Below are 24,955 nucleotides of genomic sequence, written 5' to 3'. Positions count from 1 at the left end.
TGGGTATTGTATGGAAACTAATTTGGCAATAAATTTCATATATTAAAAAAAAAGAGATGAACAAGAAAATAAGTAAATTTTACAATACTATTAAAAAAAAAAAGAAAATGTACCAAATTAAGAAATAATCTTTAAAAGAAATTTTTTTTTTACATTTATTTATTTTTGAGAGACAGAGCACAAGTGGGGTGGGGGCAGAGCGGAAGACACAGAATCCAAAGCAGGACGCAGGCTCTGAGCTGGCAGCACAGAGCCCGATGCAGGCCCTAAACTCACTAACCATGAGATCATGACCTGAGCCAAAGTCAGACGCTTAGCCAACTGAGCCACCTAAGCACCCCTAAGAAATAATCTTTTTTTTTTTTTTAATTTTTTTTTCAACGTTTTTTTATTTATTTTTGGGACAGAGAGAGATAGAGCATGAACGGGGGAGGGGCAGAGAGAGAGGGAGACACAGAATCGGAAACAGGCTCCAGGCTCCGAGCCATCAGCCCAGAGCCCGACGCGGGGCTCGAACTCACAGACCGGGAGATCGTGACCTGGCTGAAGTCGGACGCTTAACCGACTGCGCCACCCAGGCGCCCCAGAAATAATCTTTAACATGAAAAGTTGGAAGGTGTTTGATTTGGGTGAGCCATTAATTTTCATTAAGTTCAGAACAGAATAAAAATGAAACATCACAAGTAAAAACTTTTAAAAGCAGGGAGAAAAGTCATTATGAGGAAAAAGTGCTACCTAGCTATTTAATTCTACAAAATAATTTCTTTATTTTACTCTAATGTTGACGGTTTCTTCTCTTCTCAAATTTCACCAGCTTCTCATGTTCTGGCAAAAAGAATTCAGCAACTTGTAGCTCCACTTAAAATAAACCTTTGGGTAGCCTAGGTGGCTCAGTTGGTTGAGCATCCAACTTCGGCTCAGGTCATGATCTCAGGGTTTATGAGTTATAGCCCCGCATCAGGCTCTGTGCTGACAGTGCACAGAGGCCGGAGGCTGCTTCGGATTCTGTGTTTCATTCTCTCTTCCCCTCCCCCACTCGTACTGGCCTCTCTGTCTCTCAAAAATAAATAAATGTAAAAAAAATTTTTTTCAACAAAATAAAAAAATAAACCCTTAAAGGCTACCATAATTAATTTACACTGTGTGAATATAATTTAAAATATGAGACACAAAACAATTTTATGTGTAATCCAAACTACATAATTCACATCTACGCTTCTAAACAAACAGAAGCTCACATCTCTGTACTTTTACAGTGTACAAACTGCTTTTATATACATTTTCTCATTTTCTATTCAATACAGACACGTGAGATAAATATTATTCTTATTTCACAGATGGAAATAGACTTAGACATTATTCAGTCCTTTATCTACCATATAGTATAGCCCTGAGACTTTAGATTTGCAAAGGGTTTTAATAACATAAATGTCACATATATTTCCATTTTTATCACCATTTTCAAGTCTCCATTTTCTTAACAAAAGAAAGCAATGAAAAAAGTTTTCTACAATCTAATAATAAAAATGGGAAATATTATATACACAGTTGTACTTTACTCAGTGAGTAAAATCTACCACAATTCTACTTTGGGGCTCCTATACTATTACCTATATACAGGGCCCAAGTGCCAGAAACACATGTAAATTTTTGTTTTCTATTTTAGAGAAAATAATGCAGAACACTTCTGTTGCCTTCAAGTCTAATGTACATAAAGAAGTGCTGGGTTGTGTAGGTGGCTAGAAACAATACAGAAAATGACTTTTTGCAGATCTGGAGTTATAGGGCCTCTGATTATCCCAGTTTAGGCCTGTAGGGTCTTGACAACTTGTTTGGTCATATGTCCCATGTTTTGTAATAAATTTTTCTTTCCCCACACTCCTCTTTTCTTCCTAAGTACCCTGTACCATCCAGAGTAGAAATTCCAACAGGGCGTCTTTCTTTCTGAATTATCTTCCCCATTACATACTTTTTTTCAGAACTTTCTTTTCCTATTTCTAAATCTTGAAGATATTTCTTTATAGTAGATGAGGGGGGAGCTATAGCTGATATTCACTGCCAGGAAAGAGAAAGTCCCAGCAATAATTTCCCAGCAAAAAGCTGAGACAGAAGTTAAATGGAGAGGAAAAGAACAGTGATAACTGGCAGGGCAGGGACATCTGTACTCAGAAAGCTGCACTGCAGTTCTCCAATATTTGAAGTTCTCCTGTTGTTACTACTCTGCCAATTTAAAGAGAAAATTCTGGCTGGTCGTGAGTTCAAAGCAGACCAATATAGTTAAAACATTGGTTCAATGAATCACTCTTTTTGATATTATGATTATAATGTTTTTATTGCATTTGAAGACACTTTCAATAAATATCTTGAGTTTGAGGCCTGGGCTAGGCAATCCTTTTGCAATAGAAATCAGATTTCTCTGGCACAACTCCATTGCCAGCAATGGGATTTATCAAAACTATAAATGCCAGCACATGGAATATTTCAATACTGTACTCAATTGCTCATATCTAAATATTTCAGCTATAAAACAAACCAAGTGTAAATGCTTATTATATAGTACAAACCAACAAATTCTTCACAGAAGAAAACAATGAAAGACTAATTTTCTATAACATATCACCTGTTCATTAGTTCTTCAACAATATTACTTAGGATATTTTAGGAATAAAATTTATGCACCACTACCCCTGTTTTCTCAACATTTTCCACCTAGGTTCTAAAGGGCATAAACAAGGATGCTTGTAATCATACTTGTTTTTATAAACTTCCGATGTTTCTCTTGTTGTATATCTTATAATGATGAATATATGGAGACAAGGACAAATGTACATTTAAAATTACTGGTTATATGAATTTTGCTTATATGGGTCTTATAAATGACAAGATAAAATAACAAAGTCTGATAAACTCAGCCGTGCCCTGTGAACTTTAGTTTGCTCACAGCATAATCTAATTCAGTTACTATTTATTAGTTTTAAAAAAATGTTTTTTAAAAGCTGCAAACCACCCTTTATTACACATTTATGAATCATGAGGGGGTAAGTTGTGATACAGTTCCCTCATGTTACGGACTCTTTTGGAGGGAAAACTTTTGCACTAAAGTAAGAGTTTCCAAACTCTTAAAAAAGCTTGAATTGTGTTCTATGACTGACATTCATTCTACAGTCCCTTTGACCCAAGGGACGGTCGCTGGCACATCTTTTTGAGATTTAGTTTCTGGGAAGTTTTCGGCAAACCTCTCGCGTGCTTTCTCCCAGTTCTTTTTGCTCTTGTTTTGGAGAAGGTGAATGTCTTCAATTGAGGATGGTTTTCCTGTCCCCAAGCCTGCATGTGTTCGCCGAAGCTGAAGCTGGATCTGTTACCAAAAAGTGAGATGACTTACTGTGGAGTCTAAATACACTGACATCTGCTATACCTAACGTGGTACTTTTATTCTCTGACTTAGAAAGACTGATGAAAAATAAAAACCTGTCAAATCCATCAAAAACATAAAGAAATACATACATGATTATACATAGAACTTGAACTCATTTTTCTACTATGTCTTGTCTATCAATAATGTCTATGTACTGTCTATCAATAATTACAGCTGTCTCAATACAGAAAATACAGTGCTCCTTAAAGAGCCATCACTGAATTTCAATGAGATGCTGCACAATCTGTCATTAATCCCACTCTAGCCAGAAGAAAAGGTAATACTACTATCATCCTAGCCTTACCTAAGAAAGTGAATGGGTAGATTAAACATTAAGAGTCATAAAGAGGGACAAAGAGAGTCATAAAGAGAACCTGATTATTTTCATGAAAAGAGGGAAAGGACTTCTCATTATTTTGAGAACCATTAAAAGCCACCAGTTAGTTACTAAATGCCTACTGTATGTCAAATACCCCACTTGGGACTTTACCTTCATGACACCTCTTAGAAAACAATCCTTATAATCCCCATTTTTACTGATGAAAACTGAAGTCCAAACTTGCCCTACATCACACAACTAGTAAGTGATAGAGCACCTATTCTAACAAAATAATTCTATTTAGTAGGTTTGACTACAAAACCCACGTTCTTCTCATTGTACCTCAGTAAGAAAGAAAATTCACATTAAACCTCATACTGATGTATCCATTACTTCTTTAAGTACCAGGTAATTATCAAGAAAGTTCTTTTTTTTTTTTTTTTTTTAATGTTTATTTATTTTTGAGACAGAGAGAGACAGAGCATGAATGGGGAGGGTCAGAGAGAGAGGGAGGCACAGAGTCTGAAACAGGCTCCAGGCTCTGGGCTGTCAGCACAGAGCCCGATGCGGGGCTCAAACTCACGGAGTGTGAGATCATGACCTGAGCTGAAGTCAGACGCTTAACCGATTGAACCACCCCGGCGCCCCAAGAAAGTTCTTTAATCATGTTACTTTGTAAGGTTTTTGTAAAAGATAATTTAAATTTCAGGGCCCCTGGGTGGCTCAGTCGGTTAGGCATCCAACTTCAGCTCAGGTCATGAGCTCACAGCTTGTGAGTTCGAGCCCCACATCGGGCCCTGTGTGGACAGCTTGGAGCCTGGAGCCTGCTTGAGACTCTGTGTCTCCCTCTCTCTCTGCCCCTCCCCCACTCATGCTCTGTCTCTCTCTCTCTCTCTCTCTCCCTCAAAAATAAATAAACATTTAAAAAAAGTCTCGGAAAAAAAAAAAAAGGATAATTTAAACCTCTGATGAACCATGGGGACTGAAGAATTAAACCACTGTACTGTCTTCCAGACATTATTCCCTCTACTGCTTGTTACATGACCTGATTATTTAAATCTAAAACAGATTATCTATCTAATACAGAATCTTCCTGTTTGTAAAGTAACACTGTGATTGTTCCTACACTATTTAGTACCAGACATAGCATGGAAGTCATTAATAACAACTAAAAGGCACAGAAGAACCTATGGCTCAGGAAATGACATTTACTATCCCAGCTTGGAGGAAGGAAAAAACTCTAACAGGTTTCCAAAAAACGTTAAAAACAGAACACATACACATATATATATTTGGTAATTGTGAATACCTTCAAAAACAGTGATCCTGTCTGTGTTTGATATTATATTCCTGAAACGTAAGGTAATGCCTGGCACATAGCAGGAACACAGTAAATATATCTGCTATGAGAATAAAGAATGAAAGAAAACACAAGTCTTACCGGAATTTTCATTCCTCCACCATCCTTCCCTAGGCCCTCTCCCTTCTTCCAACCCATCTTCTCCAACATCTTCCGACCTTTGTTGCTATCAGTAATTTCACTTTAAAGAAAATTAAGATAGTTGTTGATTTCTAAAAGAACATGTAGGTCACATTTACAATAAACTAATAATAAAAGTAATTGGTGCAGATACTAAAGACAATTGTTTGGCACTACCTACTAAAGATACACAAATTCCCCTCCCCATATTACTTAACAGAAAGTAGTGCACCAAAAAGATATGTACAAGAATGTTTCTGCAGCAAATCTAATAATAACTACAAGTTGAAAACAACTCAGATGTTATCAATGGTAATATGTATAAATTGTGGCATACTCACGTAAGAGAACATTATAGAGCATTGAAAATAAAATATACCTAACAAAATAATGTTGGACAAAAAGAATATAGACACAAAATAAACAGTGAATTACTCATTTAAAATTCAAAAACAAGTGAAATTAATCTGTTCCTGTTGGAAGTCAGGAGAGTGGCTGCCTTTGGAAAGGAAAAAAAAAACAAATAGCTATCAGGAGGAGGCACTAGGAGGGAAGGTTTCTGGGGGTTACTGATAATTTCCTATTTCTTGATAAATGTGTATTCTGCAATGTGTTAATCATACAATATATTATTAAAATTGATACTTAATCTGTGTATTCTTTGGTATGTAAGTTATATATCAATAAAAAGGTAAAAACAAGGGGCGCCTGGGTGGCGCAGTCGGTTAAGCGTCCGACTTCAGCCAGGTCACGATCTCGCGGTCCGGGAGTTCGAGCCCCGCATCAGGCTCTGGGCTGATGGCTCAGAGCCTGGAGCCTGTTTCCGATTCTGTGTCTCCCTCTCTCTCTGCCCCTACCCTGTTCATGCTCTGTCTCTCTCTGTCCCAAAAATAAATAAAAAAAAGTTGAAAAAAAAAAAAAAAGGTAAAAACAAAATGAAATAAAAGCTCTCCTTCACTGTGTGCATTTTGTTCTATGACTTTATTTTATGCTAGTTTAAGGGTATTTTAATTTTATGTTCTGACATTGTATTTTCAGTACTACAAAATATGTTAAATTAGCTCTTCAATAACAATAAACCAAGCAATATCAGACCAATGTGTTTCATTTTTATTTCTGCCTTTACTTTAATACAATCTTCATATTTTCCAGCCATTACATCAACAAATATTAAACTTTAAAATGTGCCATGTTGTTGAGTCTACCTAATTAAGAATGCTATAGTCTATCAAATCTGATGGATATAAGATGCAACGCTGTTTTATATACCATAAAGAAAAAAACTGCTGTCCTATGTAACTAAAACTCTATCCTAGTAGTGTATCTTAGAATTAATAAAATATATTTAATAAAAGTTTATAATTAGCTGCCAGTCCTACCTGAAAGATTTAAATTCTAACTAAACCTTGAATTTATATTCTCAGGAAAAAAATGTAGCTGATAAAATATTAAAAGCAGAAATATGGTCATATTGTATAGGCCTCAAAATTATATTCTTCATATTATCACTGTTACTTTACCCAAAGAACAGTACTGAATCAAAAAATAAGACAAATAGTATTTCAGGGTCAACAAGAATAAAAGTGGATGAGTACTGAAATGATTATAAAAGATACCAGTCCATACTAATTTCTTACTAGCCCAACCTTCTAGATATCTAGTATACAAAAATATGTTTACTCAAGTGGGTGGCTAAAATGTTAGCTATGTGTATATATGTATGTTTAAGTATGTGTACTTATGTATATGCTAAGCAATTTTCTAGGGAATGAAATTGTAATTAGAGGAATACTTCCACCTTGTTATGAGCCATTCCTTTAAAGGCTACTTATCAGAATATACAACCCTGTAAGTTATATTACCCTACAAATGTGACTATGGTACAAAGAATGTTTCAAGCAATTCAAATGTAGTACTTACGAGTGAACGGATGCAGGAGCATCATCTCTTTGGAAAGTTCCTTCACTTCCAACCTGCTCCCTACGTTTTCCAGCTCTATCTTTATATTTTGGATTCTTCAATGCCTTTTCATCTTCATAGTCTGTATTCTTTATAAACATGAAATATTCACTGAAGAAAATAAAACTGATACATACAAATGTACTATCTGCATATTTGCTTTACCTGGAAATATGGTTCAAAATGGTCTCTATTAAAATAACAAAGCAGGCCATGATATAAATTGATACAATTATGTTAGAGTATGCTATTTTTATTCTATCTCCTTTAAAATGCTTATATTTTGTCCTGTGTCAGGCTCCACACTGGGCATGGAGCCTGCTTAAGATTCTCTCTCTTCCTTGCCCTCTGCCCCTCCCCCCTCCCTGCTCACGTGTGTGCTCTCTCCTCTCCAAAAAAGTTTGTATTATTTCAAGTTGTAGAACATAAACTGTATGTAGAATATAAATGATACATAAATCATAAAATGTAATCATAAGAAATAATACAGTGAAAATACTGTATGTCTTGACTTAATACTATGTATACATAGTCTCATATGAACTGACAGTATTCAAAGAAATATGTAGAACCCCTGGGGTTGGCAAAAATCTTTCTCCTTTTCTCTAAGGAAATCAAAGTTCAAAAGGACCTAAAATAGTGTGGCATTATTCCTTGAAAGGGAAAAATATAAAAAGTGTGGTACTCTTTTACAGTACTAATAGCTTTTTGCTTCAACAGCGTTCCATTTATATGATTAGACAGCTGCTCAAGAAATGTTTACTGAATGGAGACAGCTGGGTGGCTGTCAGTTAAGCAACTGACTCTTGATTTTGGCTTAAGCCTCAGGTCATGATCTCACAGTTGTGAGGTCGAGCCCCACATCGGGCTCTGTGCTGGGCACGGAGTCTACTTAAGATTCTCTCTCTCCAAGTCTTTCTGCCCCTCCTCTGCTCGCACACACACATGCTTTCCCTCAGAAAAACAAAAAAAACCCACATCTAATTCTGTCATTTAGCAGCTGGGTGAACCTTAGCCTACTTTCCCAAATGTAAACTGGAAATACTAATTACCTTCCTGGTCCACTTATGGGATTAAATGGTAACCGCCCCACCGCCTTTTTTTACTTGTTATTCCAATTCAATTAACTATAATAAATTGCACATAAAATATACAATTAGGTGCTTTAGAGATTTGTATATACCTATGAAACCATCACCACCATCATGATAATAAACAGATCTATCTCCCACAAAAGTATCTTCATCTTTCTTTGTAATCCATCACTGCAGACTCTCCCTGTGCATCCTTCCTCTCTTGTATCCAGGCAACCACTACACATTCTGTCATGGTATGTTAATTCGCTCTCCTAGAATTTTATATAAATGGATGTATACAGTATGTACTCTTGTTGTCTGGCTGCTTTCTCTCAGCATAATTATTTCGAGTTTCTACCATAGTGCAGCCTGTATCAACAGTTCATGCTTTTCTATTGCTAAAGAGTATTTGACCATATAGATTTACTACAATTTGTTTATCCATTCATGATGGATACATGAGTCTTTTCCAGTTTCTGGTTACTAGAAAAAAAGCTGCTAATACCACAATGAAATACCACTTCACACTAATGAGAATGGGCAATATGCAAAAGACAAAAAATAACAAATGCTGGTGAGGATGTGGAGAAAAGGGAACCCTCATGCACTCTTTGTGGGAATGTAAATTAGTACAACCACAGTGTGAAACAGGATGAAGGTTCCTCAAAAAGTTAAAAACAGAAATACCACAGGATCCAGGAATTCTACTACTGGATATTTGCCCAAAGAAAATGAAAACAGTACTTCAAGAAGACACATGCACCCCTATGTTTACAGGAGCATCAGTAACAACAGCCAAGATATGGAAGCAGCCCAAGTGTCCATCAATAGATGAATGGATAAAGATGTGGTATACACACACACACACACACACACACACACACATCACTCAGCCATAAAAAAGAATGAGATCTTGCCATTTGTGACAACATGGATGGGCCTAGAAGTTACTATGCTAAGTGAAATAAGTCAGAGAAAGACAAATGCAATACGGTTTCACTTATATATAGACTATTAAAATGCAAACTGACAAAAACCAGAAACTGACTCATAAATACAGAGAACAAGCTGGGGGTTGCCAGAGGGGAGGGGAGGTAAGGGATGCATGAAATAGGTGAAGGAGATTAAGAGGTACAAACTTCCAGTCACAAAATAAATAATCCATGGAGATGAAAAGTACAGGATAGGAAATATGAATATTTTAATAACATTATTTGGGGACCAATGGGAACTCCACTTATGTGGTAAGCGTCACATAATGTATATAATTGTCAAATCACTATGCTGTACACCTGAAACTAATATAACACTGTATGTCAACTATGGCAATAAAAAATTTTAAAAATTAAAAAAAAAAGTTTTTTAAAAGAAAGAAAAAAAGCTGTCACAAACATTTGCTTACTAGTCTTTGAACATATACTTTCTCTTGGATAAATACCTCGGAGTAAATGGTTAATCACATGGTAGGTGAATATTTAACATTTAAAGAAACTACTATTTTCCAAAGCAATCAAACCACTTTATATTCTCACCAGCAGTATATGAGAATTTCCAATTCTGCTACATGACTACCAACACTTGGTATGGATAGTCTTTTTAGTTGGTTTTAATTTACAATTCCCCAGTAATACTGAACATCTTTTCATGTGCTTAGTTGCCATTTGTACACTTGCATTGCTGAAGGGTCTACTCAAACCATGTGCTCATTTTTAAATAGTTTTTTTATTGAGTCTTGGGAGTACTTTATACATTCCAGATATAAGATCTAGGATTTTTTTTTTTATCAGATATATGATCTATAAATATTGTCCTGAAGTCTGTGGCTTATCTTTGCTTTAACAGTGTCCTTATAATAAGAACAGAAATTTTGGAGGAAGTGCAATTCATTAATTTGCACTTTTATGGATTGTGCTTTTGGTGTTAGATATATCTTCAAAACTACTTGTTTTTCTTAAAGGTATGCTTCTAGAAACTTTATTGTTTAAAGTTTTAAATTTATATTTATGATCCATTGTGAGTTCATTTTTATAAGTTACAAGGTTTAGATCAAAGTTATTTTGTTTTTGCAAATGGCTGTACAAGTGTTCCAGCATATTTATTGAAAAAGGCCATCCTTTCTGCACCAAACTGCCTTCACACCTTTGCTAAAAATCATACACATTACACCCCCATACGTTCATCTATCTATCTATCTATCTATCAATTTATTTCTCAAGTCACTATTCTGTTCCCCTGATCCATTTATCTTTATTCCAATACTGTACTAATTACTGTAGTTTAAAATAAGTCTTGAGATCAGGCAGTACCAGTCCTCCAAGAACATCCTTCAAAGCTACCATTTTAATGCATATTTTTTAAAAACTAGAAATGGCTATTCAAATGTTGGATATTATTATCATTTTTCTACTCTAGCCTCAACAGTTGTTGAGGTAAACAGTAACCAACTTACAGAAATCACATAAATCTCAAAATCATTATAAACAGCTCTATTTTTATATATAAAATGGACTAAACATACCTAAAGACATTTTTAACTTAGAACCAGATGAACAATTAATACATGTAACAATATTTAACATCCTTACCTGCAAACCATATTTTACTCGTATTTTCTTTAATTCTTTTCTCCTTTCCAACTCTTTTTCCTCCTTACTTAGTGCTGGACCAACTAAAAGGAAAAAGTGAGTTTCTTTAAAAAAAAAACTAAACCTGACAGATTTTACATAAAATAGTGTTGTTTAATAATAAAATTAATACTAATCCACCTGCATATCAACTAAAAGTTCAAATAAGCATTAATATAAAAGAATCTTGGGTTGTGGTGATGTCCTTTCAGCATTTTGGTAACTAAATCTACTTGGAAAATAAACCAAAACCCAAAAGTTTTAAGAATGTTACAGTATGGACACCAAAAGAAACACTGAATTTTTTAATATTATCATATTTAATATTATCTTAACTTTTTAATATTATTTTAATAGAATCCTAAATGGAGAAATATGGTTAATTTTCCAAAGGAATACAGGCATGTTCAAAAGAAAAATCACTGAACCCAAGATTCATATTATTGTGTAATGTACTGTAACTCATTTTCATAATCTAGTATCAGAAAACAGAAAATAGGGGGTCCTTGGGTGACCTTAGATTAGTGGGTATTTTTTTAATGTTATTTTGAGAGAAAGGAAGCGCATGTGTGCGCATGCATACATACACAAGCGTGCACACATGAGCAGGGGAGGCAGGGAAGGAAAGAAAAAGAGAGAGAGAATCCCAAGCAGGCTCTGTGCTATCAGCAGGGCTTGATCTCACTCACCATGAGATCATGACTTGAGCCAAATCAAGAGTCGGACACTTAACTGAGCCACCCAGGTGCCCTTGGATGAGTGGATTTTAAAGCAAGACAGCAACCTCTTACGGTGTTACTATAGAAAATAATGGTATATTGGGGCACCTGGGTGGCTCAGTTGGTTAAGCGTCCGACTTCAGCTCAGGTCACGATCTTGCGGTCCGTGAGTTCGAGCCCCTTGTCGGGCTCTGGGCTGATGGCTGATGGCTCAGAGCCTGGAGCCTCCTTCCGATTCTGTGTTTTCCTCTCTCCCTGTCCCTCCCCCATTCATGCTGTGTCTCTGTCTCAAAAATAAATAAACGTTAAAAAAAAAAAAGAAAGAAAATAATGGTATATACACAAATGATATATCAACACAAACTGTAAGTAGGAAAGCAAATGTTATCAACCAATAACTCTTAATACCCTGGTCTATTATTTTCTATGTTATTATCTGACAGAGTTTGTGGATGACTTCTTCATATCCCCAAAGAGAAGTCAAAAGCAAACTAATCTTTACTATAATTATGTCACAATTCTTTTTTAAATTTTTTTAAATGTTTATTCATTTTTTGATAGACACAGAGTGTGAGTGGGGGAGGGGCAGAGAGAGAGAATGGGGGAGACAGAATCTGAAGCGAGCTCCAGGCTCTGAACTGACAGCACAGAGCCTGATGTGGGGCTCGAACTCACAGACCATGAGATCATGACCTGAGTGGAAGTCAGATGCTTAACCGATTGAGCCACCCAGGCGCCCCCACAATTATTCTTTTGAAGGACATTTAGCTATCACTGCAGTGCTGCCTCCAAAGCCTACTAAACTGGATTAGCAAAAATAGCTCATCATTACATGTCAGAAAGCAACCTAATGCTGTAACAGCACAGCTAAACTGCTACACAGAAAAATCAACTAAAATCATAATCTACTAGTCTAGGTTTCAAATTTCAACTATATGTCATTCCTTAGTCTCATGTGATAATATTCACTGAAATCCAAATGTATCTCAATATAGTGTTATATCAAGTAGATATGAAAGTTGGTAGTTGATACATTTTAGAACACTCCAGTGAATTAAGTAAAAAACTTATCATGCTTTCATGTAACAATACATTTCACATACCAAAAGATTCATCTTTCTTATCAAGACGAAGGTGAGCTCGAACCTGTCCTGGTTCACAGCCGTCACAGGTATCACTGCCAGGGTGGATGTGAAAGGACAGTACAGTCTCTCCAATTTTCACTTCGTCACCATGCTCAAGTACATAAGGGTCACATTTCGTTTTAGGCTAAAAGAAAAAATTACAAAACAGAAACCCAAGTATTACATGAGATTATTTTATGTCTATGCTAAGTAACGTGATTAAAAAAAAATATTTAGGATGGTTCTCACTGAGAAAGACACACATATGCACATACGGCATACATTTCCACAACTTGAGGATGATAGAACTTTCAACTAAAGGAGAAGAAAGCTGAACTGAGCAACTTCTAACTTTTATATTATCAAATCCCCTAATCTCCCTGGCTCCATGCACAATCCTATAGAAATACCCAACCCAAACATCAAACAATCTATTACCAAAACAAATATCTATCACAGTCAAAAAGATAAAATGTTAAGGGGATAAGGGCACATTTCCCTTTTTTCCTCTTATTGTCTCTGATAATTCAGTTTTACTTCATTTTTTATTCTTACAGACTAAAAATTAAGGTATTCCCCACTCCCTTCCATATAGTTTATTATGTGCTAATAAGCACCTTAAAGATAGTTCACTGGATAGACACAGCCTCTGTCTTCAAGGAGTTTCCAGTTTAGCAGTATTTCCATTAAAATAATTTTTTTAAAAACACCAAAAAAAAAGGAGTGCCCCTAAAGTTACTGTAAGAATGTTTACTCTGAATAGCTTTAAAATGCATTTATTTCTAAAATAAGATAAGATATACAATTATGATAAAAGTCAAGAGTTAAGTATCCACTTATTATATACATTTTTCAGCTCTTTCTGGGAACCCCCTTCCATGTAATACATTTGGGCTTGAACAGTAATCTGAACCAAATGATAAGTATAATAACTATGGCCTTCAGGAATAAAAATTTCAGTTCGGTTTTTAAAACTGATGTGCAAGTAATTAATAAATATACACTCACCTGAAGAATCTGTTTTCCGTTAACAATTGTACCATTTTGACTACCTTGATCCACAAGGACATAACTTTGTAAGTCGTGGTCAAAATAAATTTCTGCATGAAACTTAAAAAAACAAACAAAAAAACCCTGAAGTAATTATAAAATTTAATACTTTTTAAACCACAGATAATTTCTCTATGATAGGATAAGATAGATTTAAGGCTCTGATAACTTTAGCTATTTAAAAAAAATTGTTTTTAAATAAGCTCTAGGCCCAATGTGGGGCTCGAACTCACAACCTCGAGATCAAGAGCTGCAAACTCTACCAACTGAGCCAGCTAGGTGCCCCAACTTTTGCTATTTTTAATACTTTTTTTTTTCTGAATACAGAAATATTGTAATAGCCCTGGCAGAAATGTGACGGCTACAGAAAAAAAGTTCCTTATAATTCCGTCTATCATTGCCATTAATAATTTAGTGTGTGTCTTACATTTTCTAGTTTTATAACATCGTTCAGATTATATTACAACAACAATTTGAAATTATTTTTCACCTAATGTAAGTATTGGTCTTTATCATTGAAAATTCTTAATATAAAAGTTGATTTAAAATATTCAAGGTGAACTTTTAAGATTTTATTATTTTTTTTAACTTTATTTTTACTTCTTTTGAGGGCGATACAGAGCAAGCGAGGGAGGGGCAGAGAGAGAGGAAGACAGAATCCCAAGCAGGCTCTACGTGGTATCAGTACATAGCCTGATGTGAGATCACGACCTGAGGTGAAATCAAGAGTTGGGTGCTTAACCAACAGAGCCACCCACGCACCCCTAAAGATTTTATTTAAAAAAATTTTTTTAAATGTTTTTATTTATTTTTAAGACAGAGAGAGAGCATGAGTGGGGATGGGGCAGAGAGAGAGGGAGACAGAATCGGAAGCAGGCTCCTCCAAGCTGTGAGCACAGAGCCCAAAGCGGGGCTCAAACTCACGAACTGTGAGATCATGACCTGAACTGAAGTCGGATGCTTAACCAACTGAGCCACCCGGGCGCCCCAAAATTTTATTTTTATAAGTAATCTCTATACCCAAGATGGGGCTTAAACTCACAACCCTGAGAGTCACATGCTCTAACTGAGCCAGCCAGAAGCCCCTGAAGATGAACTTCTCAGGGAAGTTTTTCCAGATTTTCAATACTCAGGACCAAGCATTCCCTCCTTGCTCCATAGTACTTTGTTTACATGGGGGGCCTGGGTGGCTCGGTTGGTTAAGTGTCTGACTTTGGCTTAGGTCATGATCTCACAGTTCACAGGTTTGAGCCTGCATTGGGACCTGTGCTGACAGCTCAGAGTCTGCAACCTACTTCAGATTCTCTGTCTCCCTCTTTCTCTGCCCCTCTCCTGCTCATGCTCTCTCTCTCTCAAAACAAAAAAAAATTTTTTTAAAGTAAACTCTATCATCAACATGGGACTCAAACTCATGACCTTGAGATCACGAATCACATGCTCTATGGACTGAACCAGCCAGGTGCCCCACCTAGTCTGCCTTTTGAATTTGTTTAAAAAAGAACTTCAAACTTAAATTATTCAAAATTATCTTGTCTTCTGTGATTTTTTTCCTTTTTCTAAACTTAGAAGTTCTTCTCCTATCCAGTGGTTAAATATGTGTTTCTATTTTTTCCCCTAATATTAAGAGTGTGGGTTTTTTAAAATTTTTTCATCAACTTGGAAATGTGTGATATATACTGTCAAACTGATTTCAGACAGCAAGAAACTATTTACCCCATCACTGAACACCTTAGTTTAAAAGAAAGAAAGAAAAGGCAGAAACGCCACCACACAACTACCTATGTTTTAGATAGAGTGGGAGAAGGACTTCTTTGCTATTTAAATCACAGTTTTCTTTGGAGGCAGAAGAATTAAGAGTCATAGTAAAGTAAAAAAGCAAGATAATTTGCTCAGGGTTAAAATTATGAAAATTTCCTCCCTTCTAAATGAGTCAAAACAAAGTAAAAAGAAGTACACTTTTGAACAAATAATGGAAAACAAGTTTCATCCCCACAAGACAAAAATCACATAAAATATATACTTTAAATCCGTATTACATTCTACTAAATAGAAACAAAATGGGGATTATGAAAGATCAGAAAAAGAAAAAAGATAACAACCATAAAAGAGAAGCAGAAAACAACAGAAAATACACAAGAAGATAATATCAAGTATACAGAGTCTCAGTAGCAAAACCTTCTGTTTTTCTTCTTGTAACTAAAATTGTAACTCTGTTCTTACTGTTTCATTTGAAAACCCAAGTGTTCTTTTTCCTGAAACCATTACAGGAGCAACTAGGAAGAGTTATAAATGGAGAGCCTTGGGTGGTGGAGGACAGATTGTTCTGGAGTTGTAAAATACTCTGGACTCAAACACAACCGTCTAGTAACAGCCTGAATTGCAACCGTCTAATAACGTAGCCTGAATCCAGGTCTGATTCATTTTTAAACTACAATCATATCTAGCACATTTATTTCATTTAATAAATGTTTGTTAAATGGGTGTTACTTTAATACTTAAATTAATCCACATTTCTACTCCTGCTCCAAACTGTTAAAAATTAAATATAATTTTGTTTACTCAAATTTTTTTTTTTAATTTTTTTTTTCAACGTTTATTTATTTTTGGGACAGAGAGAGACAGAGCATGAATGGGGGAGGGGCAGAGAGAGAGGGAGACACAGAATCGGAAACAGGCTCCAGGCTCTGAGCCATCAGCCCAGAGCCCGACGCGGGGCTCGAACTCACGGACCGCGAGATCGTGACCTGGCTGAAGTCAGACGCTTAACCGACTGCGCCACCCAGGCGCCCCCGACTCAAATTTTGATAAAACATTATTTTCTCAAGCAGTGGAATAAACAAATCTAAATTGTTTTCATTACCATCACTACCTAAACTATTAAATTTCTACTAAATGAAAAAGCCCCTAAGTTTTCTGCCATAATGAAGATTCATAAAATCAATATCTATGAAGCTACACATTTGAAAAGCCAAAGAGCTTACCTTACTAACACCAACTTCAGGGATTCGGAGAGTATGCTCCATATCTTTTTCTCTGCAAAGTAAGATGTCTTTAACAATTTTTGAACCATATATAGATTAAGCACTTATAGTTAACAAAGAAACAATTTAATATTTATTTAGAGAGAGAGAGAGAAAAAGAGAGAGAGAGAAAGAGAGAGAGCGAGCAGGTGCATGCACGTGAGAAGGGGAGAGGCAGAGAGAGAAGGAGACACAGAAGCCGAATCAGGCTCCAGGCTCTGAGCTGTCAGCACAGAGCCCGACACAGGGCTCAAACTCACCAAATATGAGATCATGACCTAGGCCAAAGTCACATGCTTAACCAAGTCACCCAGGCACCCCAACAATTTTTTTTTTTAGGATTTTGTCATTGTTGTTTTAAAATATAATGTTAAAATACAAGCCTTTCTATTATACTAAGTCCAGTTTCCTTAACCCTACTCTAAATTTCCTATTTGAAAGGAAGTTCCAGGATCACTTTTACTTTTTGAAACATCTACCCCAAGTTAATATTAACATCCAGTAGGACACCTGGGTGGCTCAGTCCATTAAGCATCTGACTCTTGATATCGGGTCAGTTTACCATCTGATGATTCTGAGATGGAGTCCCACGTGGGGCTCCGCATTGAGTGTGGAGCCTGCTTGGGATTCTCTCTCCCCCTCTCTCCCTGCCCCTCCACCACACTCATGCACGCACACTCTCAAAACAAAAATTTTTTAAAATAATAATAAAATATCCAGTGGGACAACATATCCTATGTACTAGTATCAATCACCTATTCCAAATCTGTTGACTATTTGCCACTTCTACTACTGCATGTAAAAGGACCATACTATTCTCAAGAATTTAAAGTTAAGATACTATATAGAATCTGAATTAAGAATAGATTTTTCTTTCCGGTTGGCAAAAAATGAAATTATCCTTCTCATGACTGAAACCTACCTCTCTACCAAGCTGGTTACGAGTCACAAAGAAACAGAGGAGGAAGATTAAATACCAGACGAACACTGTATTTAAGTAAGTAATTTAAACCTAAAAAGTTAAGAAAATGACAAAATCTCTGTGAGAAAACATAAATATCAACAATATTTTCTGAGTGGAAGAGGGAGGAACATGGATGTCATTAAGTGTCTGCCCGGCAAAAAGTGTTTGCACATTTCAAGGTAACAGCTTGAGTAATGTACAATCCACTGGAATAAGATAAATATACAAACAGAGTAACATTAAACATTTTTACCTTCCAATTGTAGCAGGATTAACAGCTGTAATGATAAAAAGTGATCCTGTCTCCAACACTGGTGATCTAATAACAATTACTCTAATACATGGGGGCCAAATTTTTTCCTCATCTGTTAAAGAAAAAAATCGGTAAAGTATTAATCCAAATGCTATGGGAAAAAGTTAGAGATATCTAATTTCTAGGCAGGAATAAGAAGCATCCATAAAATAAAACGTATTGATCAAAATCTTAATTGTTTGAAACAACCTTCTTAAATTCTGCCATGTGACATACATAATAAGTAAGGCTTTAAAACACTTAAGATTTAAAGGGATCAACCTAGGGGCACCTGGGTGGCTCAGTCAGTTAAGAATCGGACTCTTGATTTAGGCTCAGGTCACGATCTTATGAAGGTTTGTGGGTTCAAGTCCTGCATGAGGCTCTCTGCTGTCCTCACAGAGCCTGCTACAGATCCTCTGTCCCCCCTCTCTCTCTGCCCCTCCCCAGCTAGCACTCTCTCAAAACAAAAACAACAACAAATTTCTCCTAAACAAGAATTCTTATATTAACTTAGAAAAACTGAGCCCTCCTTTAAAAAAAAAAAGGGGGGGGGTGACTATTTTCAAGAAGAAAATAAGTTCATATGGCCTAATATGAAATCTTGGGTTTTAAAAAAGTATACCTTTATGACCTCAAGTTAAAAAATGTAAGACTTACCCTAATACTTATGTAGCTTAATTTATGGACTACATGTTTTTAAAGGCAATTTATTTTTTCCCTTCAATTTCATAAGTGGCCTCCAAAGATCTAGCCCACTCAGACAGACAACACATGTATCTTTAGGGTTAGAATATATGTAACTTGGTTTTGTTCTACTGATTAGGCCATTCGATGCAATAAAACTTTAAAGGTCCAAGTATTAGTCATGTATTCAAATCCTTCCCTCTAAAAATAACCAAGTGGTAGCCCACATAATTTTCAACACTATCATTAAAATAATCAGCTTCGAACAGTTTATTTTTTGGCAGATACATTACATGCGTTTCTAACATTTTTAACGTCTTGCTCTTTTACAATGACCAAACTAGGTTCTTTATAGAAAATTAAACAATGGTTATTTATTCACCTTCATCCTCAGTATCTTCTGCAGTTACATTGTCCTCACTGGTAATGTCTTCATCATAACTGTCCTCTGTCTGAGAGTCTGTAATTTCACCTTCTTCTGGCTCACTATCAGTCTCCATAATTTTCTCATCTTTAAATGACACTGAATTATAAATGTTTTCATTAAGAGAAGATTCTACAGTCCTTCCACTAACTGGAACAGTGAATTTGGTGGGACTGTTTTTGTAATGAATGTCCATTTTGGCTTTCTTTTTCACATTTGCAAAATCTTCTCCCTCACTGCAGCCTATATGTTCAACACTGGATGCTTTTTGATCTTCTGAATTCAAATCCTGGAAAGAGGTAGGTAGGGAGGTAGGAACAGAGAAAAATGTCTTAAACACGACCATCTTCTAATGTTTAATGCCAAATGTTTCAATGAATTAGTGAAGATATACGTACATTATATATGAAATAACAACAGCTCTTACCTATAACCCCTCTTCCTCTCATGTTCCCTTTCTTGCTTAATGACATTACCATCCATTTATCATCCACATCAAAAATCGTATAGTTATCTTTGACATCCCCTTCACTATTACATGGAATCAATTACCAAGTGCTATGGACTATGTTTATACTTTATCCCAATTCTCTCTCCTTATCATTTGTCCTAGTACAGGCTCTTATCACATATTGCTTAGACCATGCGACAGCCTAGACCACTGCTGTCCAACAAAAATATAATGTAAGCCGTGTATATACTTTAAATTTTCCTAGAAACCACAGTAAAAAGGTAAAAGCAGGTGAAATTCATTTTATTATTTTATCTACCTAGTATCTACAAAATCTTATCATTTATTATATATAAATAACATTTTATCACTATAAAATGATTAATGAACGTGAGCACACTGAAGTAGGAGAGTTGGGGAGTGGCATAAAGAGAGGGAGACACAGAATCTGAGGCAGGTTCCAGGCTCTGAGCTGTCAGCACAGAGCCCGACGCAGGGGGCTCGAACTCACGGACGTGAGATCATGACCTGAGCCGAAGTTGGAGACTTAACTGACTGAGACACCCAAGCGCCCCTAGTATCACAAGCATTTTTAAAGTTCCCCTCTGTCTTTATATATTACCATTTTAAGACCTAAAGAATGTTTTTTCAATTAAACATACTATCATTTTCTTAACCAGGATCTTGCAGGCCATATGAACTCTTCATTTTTTTCTGTTCTTAAAAATATTGCTATATAGGGGCACTTGGGTGGCTCAGTCAGTTAAGCATCCAACTCCTGATTTCGGCTCAGGTCACGACCTCACGGTTTTGTGAATTCGAGCGCTGCGTCTGGCTCTGCATGGACAGTATGGAGCCTGCTTGGGATTCTCTCTCTCTCTCTCTCTCTCTCTCTCTCTCTCTCTCTCTCTCTGCTCCTCTCCTGTTCATGCTGTTTCTGTCTCTCTCAAAATAAATAAACTTAAAATAAACATACTGCTATATAATGAAGTATTTTTCTTTCTTTGGATTTTGAAAATTACTACAAAAGAGATTTTCCAGTTAAAGAATATGAACATTTTTATGGTGATTGATACAAAAGGCCCATCTACTTTCCCCAAACACACCAATTTCCACTTCTAATAAATATGTAACTACCCTGTATTTGCTAGCAACTCATTTAATGTTTGTTAACATAATAGGTAAGAAATAGCTCAACATGATTAAGAAGTTGAACTTTTATCTACACCTACATACAATCTGTGCTTTTCTTTTATTATTGTAAACTGTGCAATTACACAATTGACTGAGGGTCTGACCGCTCTTCTTCCAAATTATGTAACACATGAATATTTTATCTGCCCTAAATCTACCTCCTTCAAACTTTAAGAAATTCCTTCTATTTGTAGTGACTGAGAATTTGTGAAAAAGTACATGTTTGCCCCCATGTGAATGCTCCTTGGTTGATAGATTCTGATATCTTGTTATCTTGCTATGCTTGAAATATAGTTACTGAATTATGATTTTCAGTTTCATCAAAAACTTTGACAGAATTACATCATTATATAAATTTTTAAAATTATGAAGACATTACCTTTTCCTCATTTGTTATAGAAGAATCTGGATCCTTTCTTTTCTTCTTCAATTTTTTATCCTTACTTTGTTTTGTGCCACAAGTCTGATAAGGTTGCAAATCAACTCGAGAATGAAATTGGTATCGACCACTTTCCACATCACAGTAGTAATAAATTCCGGTGGAAGGATCATAATATAGTTGATTTTCCTTTCAAAGACAAGAAAACAGTAAGTTCTAATCAGGTAAGATGAAATAAAATTTTAAAATAAACAACATAAACCAAATACATTCAAAAATAGTAAAGGTTTCTTTTTTTTTAAATAAATGTTGTTAGTATTTTCTGAAGATAATGAGCAAAGATGACAGAAAGGAAAACGCTTATAATTTTCCAAAATACTTTGCCATGCAATATTTGCAGTGATTTTCTTAGTATGAAAAAAGAATACATTTAAATATTAAACTGAATCTCACGAAACTGGCAATATTTGACCATTTTCACATTTACAAAAACAGGAATTTCATATGGTTCAACTTAATACATTAATGAAAAATGACAGCAAAAAAACCTTTCAGAAGTCATGAAAACTAAGGCATGCATCAAAAACAGCCGACCATAAAAGCAATTCCAGACTTATTGTCCTTATGATTACCCAATAATGGTTTGGTAGTATAAAACCCCCAACCATTCTCTCAATGTCATAAAACAAATATCTGCCTTTTAGTGTTCACGACTAAAAGCTCTGAAGAAAAACTGAAATTAAAATTAAGCTCTGGGGTGCCTGGGTGGCTCAGTCAGTTGAACATCCAACTCTTGATTTCAGCTCAGGTAATAATCCCAGGGTTGTGGGATCTATTCTCTCTCTCTGTCCTTCTCCCCAGCTTGTGCTTGCTTGCTCGCTCTCTCTCTCTCTCTCTCTCTCTCACAAAACAAAACAAACCCTCAAACTTACAAAAATTAAGCTCATAAATACAACATAATAGTTTATATAAAGAAAGTGATAAATAACTGTCTTTACTAATTCTACCGTAAGTAATTAAGTAAAACAGCTATGCAAAAATGAATTTTGGCAAATTATGGATAAAAACCACAACGATTAATTTATATAATCATCTATATTTATTAGATACTGGCCCATATTTTATAATCAAGATTTAATGGAACAATCTATGTTTTATTTACATCATAAACCTATGTAGATCAGAGTTGGAAACATCTTACAATATACTAAGGTTAACCAACTAAACCTGCCTGGAAAAGACTATTTTCTAAGAGTTGATATTACTGCAATTTATTGTGTTTAATTCACTTTGCGGATCTCTTACAAAAATACTTAGAATTCTCACTATCTTTCCTGAAACTAAAAAACTGAATGGAAGTGATGATAATAAAACTTTTATAACTCAAACCTATTTAATCTCGTGTCTTTCAGTCCAAAACACATTTTCAAAAATAGAAGAAAAATGAAAATTAAAATAAAAAAATAAAATGAAAACTGGCACAATAAAAAGGGCAAAACAATGATGTCCCTAATTTACTAAAACACAACCTACACAATGTTACACATAACCACTTATAGAAGAGATGTAGGAGGAAAGAGACAGAAAGGAAGGTAGACGAATGATGAAGACTAACATCATATACGTACAAACTCTGTATTCTCCTCAAAACCAAATAAATATTTAATCAGCTACTCTCTTTGGTAATAAAAAACGTTAATTTTTTGGGTATTAATTAGCATTGTCAATTAGCATACCTCTGTGGAAGAAAACCCTTTCTTCATAAGGGATTTACAAAGAAAACCAAGAGCAAACTGACAAGCTAATGAAATCTTTCATCTAACTATTTAGCATTATCATTATGTTCCTTCAATTAGCTAACAATAATTCCAGTGATTGGAACGGTGAACATCTGCTCCACTTTGGGGTACCACATTCTAGAATTCCTGAGGAAATCACATGCCTAAGCCACTGAGGTTGAGGTATATACATATGTAAGTGCCATCATTTTCATCAAATCCTAAATGAAATCCCATTTCAAGTACCAGACGGCAACAGCCATAATACTGAATTATAAATCATGAACTTTGTTTTCTCATTCTGTCCTGGTCAGTGGTCCATTACACACATAACATGTCTGATTCCATACTAAATCCCTAGTTCTCACCGTTAACATTGATTTTTAAAACAAGTGAAATGCTGGGGTACCTGCGTGGCTCCATCAGTTAAGTGTCTGGCTACTGATTTTGGCTTAGGTCATGATCTCACGGTTCGTGGGATCAAGCCCCATGTCAGGCTCTGTGCTGACAATGTGGAGCCTGCTTAGGATTCTCTCTCTCTCCTTCTCTTTTTGCCCCTCCCCTGCTCATGCTCTCTCTCTCTCTCTCAGAAATAAACTTAAAAAAATAAAAATGAAAAAAATAAAAAGAGAAATGCTTAAAAGCCAAAGAAGTTTTAAACTAATAATAAACATGCTATTGAGAATTCCAGAAAAAGACTCCCTTTGGGGCTCAAATGGATTAAGTATTTGAAACAACTCTAAAGTATCTCAGGCCAAGCCTAGCATTAACAATGTCACTTCCTTATCAATTCTATGAAAAAATATTAGTTTAGGTTTTTAAACATTATACAACAATATAGTTAACTGTTTTTATTAATACTCTAAAATCGCTTCTTGGCCTTTTGGCTAAGATCAAGTGTATTGATACCCTAACATCTCTGCATGTTACTTGACATATAAAAGGTTATTAGAGGGGCGCCTGGGTGGCTCAGTCGGTTGGGCGGCCGACTTCGGCTCAGGTCATGATTTCACTGTCCGGGAGTTCGAGCCCTGCGTCGGGTTCTGTGCTGACAGCTCAGAGCCTGGAGCCTGTTTCAGATTCTATGTCTCCCTCTCTCTGACCCTCCCCCGTTCATGCTCTGTATCTCTCTCTGTCTCAAAAATAAACATTAAAAAAAAAAAAAAGGTTATTAGACCTTTCGGAAATATTAATCTATAATAACCACAATTAACTTATTTAGTTAAGAACATAGAAATGTAGCATCATAAGCTATTCTACAACTCTTTACTCATGTCAAATAGCTTTGAATCAAATAGTTTTGAATTTAAACACAGCCTCTTGCTTTTCTTAATTCAGTTTAAGGTTGAATACTTGGTATCGAGCAGCAAAGACACAACCATACAACACTAAACAGTCGGAGATACTTACAGAATCATAATAGAAGCCGGTGCTGTGATCAAAATACAGTCCGGTGTTCTCATCATAGCTAAATCCAGTCTGAGACACTGCAGCTTCTGCTGCAGCTCTCAAACTTTCAGCTAAAGAAGAACCTTCTAAGGATGTATCTTCTGTTGCTAATACGGACGCTGGCTCCTAGGTAAGATACATTCATGTCAAGTAAGACCAATACTTGCTTGTGTCAATTTAGAAGTTAACAGAATTAGAAAAAAAATAGACTTAAAGCAATTTTAAATAATAAGACTTCAATTTCTGCAATAGAAAGAAATGGCTATCAATTACAGTGTGGTCCAGTGTAAAAAATAGTTACTAGTGTTTTAGTTAATTCAATTTTGACCCAGTTTTGAAGATATTAGAAGTGAGTGAGTGACCATTACTCAAAAATATTGCCTGATACTATAGGGTAATAATCTACAAAATATAGACTCTGATACATTCTTTAACAATATCTTCGGATCCTGGGATCCTGATTGAAAGTGAAGAAACACATTTCTATGACACTCAGGCAATAGTGGGAAGATATTTGACATTAAATAAGAATTAAAATAATTTTAGTATGG

General features: G+C 35.6%; 1 protein-coding gene across 1 annotated transcript in view; it reads right to left on the bottom strand.

Moving 5' to 3' along the window:
• Positions 1 to 1,129: 1,129 nt before the first annotated feature.
• The window catches only part of AGGF1 (angiogenic factor with G-patch and FHA domains 1), a 28,988-nt gene continuing 5,162 nt past the window's right edge, over positions 1,130 to 24,955 (bottom strand). Inside the window, exons 4-14 of the mRNA XM_011284145.4 lie at positions 24,366 to 24,530; positions 21,178 to 21,366; positions 19,112 to 19,442; positions 18,004 to 18,115; positions 16,748 to 16,799; positions 13,725 to 13,826; positions 12,696 to 12,861; positions 10,835 to 10,917; positions 7,135 to 7,262; positions 5,176 to 5,275; positions 1,130 to 3,355 (exon numbers count right to left, since the gene is read on the bottom strand). Coding sequence (XP_011282447.1) covers positions 3,155 to 3,355; positions 5,176 to 5,275; positions 7,135 to 7,262; positions 10,835 to 10,917; positions 12,696 to 12,861; positions 13,725 to 13,826; positions 16,748 to 16,799; positions 18,004 to 18,115; positions 19,112 to 19,442; positions 21,178 to 21,366; positions 24,366 to 24,530 — 1,629 coding nt within the window. The 3' untranslated portion in view covers positions 1,130 to 3,154. The remainder of the gene's footprint in view (positions 3,356 to 5,175; positions 5,276 to 7,134; positions 7,263 to 10,834; positions 10,918 to 12,695; positions 12,862 to 13,724; positions 13,827 to 16,747; positions 16,800 to 18,003; positions 18,116 to 19,111; positions 19,443 to 21,177; positions 21,367 to 24,365; positions 24,531 to 24,955) is intronic.

The sequence above is a fragment of the Felis catus genome, chromosome A1, assembly GCF_018350175.1.
Source record: "Felis catus isolate Fca126 chromosome A1, F.catus_Fca126_mat1.0, whole genome shotgun sequence".
NCBI lineage: Eukaryota > Metazoa > Chordata > Mammalia > Carnivora > Felidae > Felis > Felis catus.
Note: the sequence above shows the minus strand (reverse complement) of the source record. Positions and strands in the feature narration are given on the sequence as shown.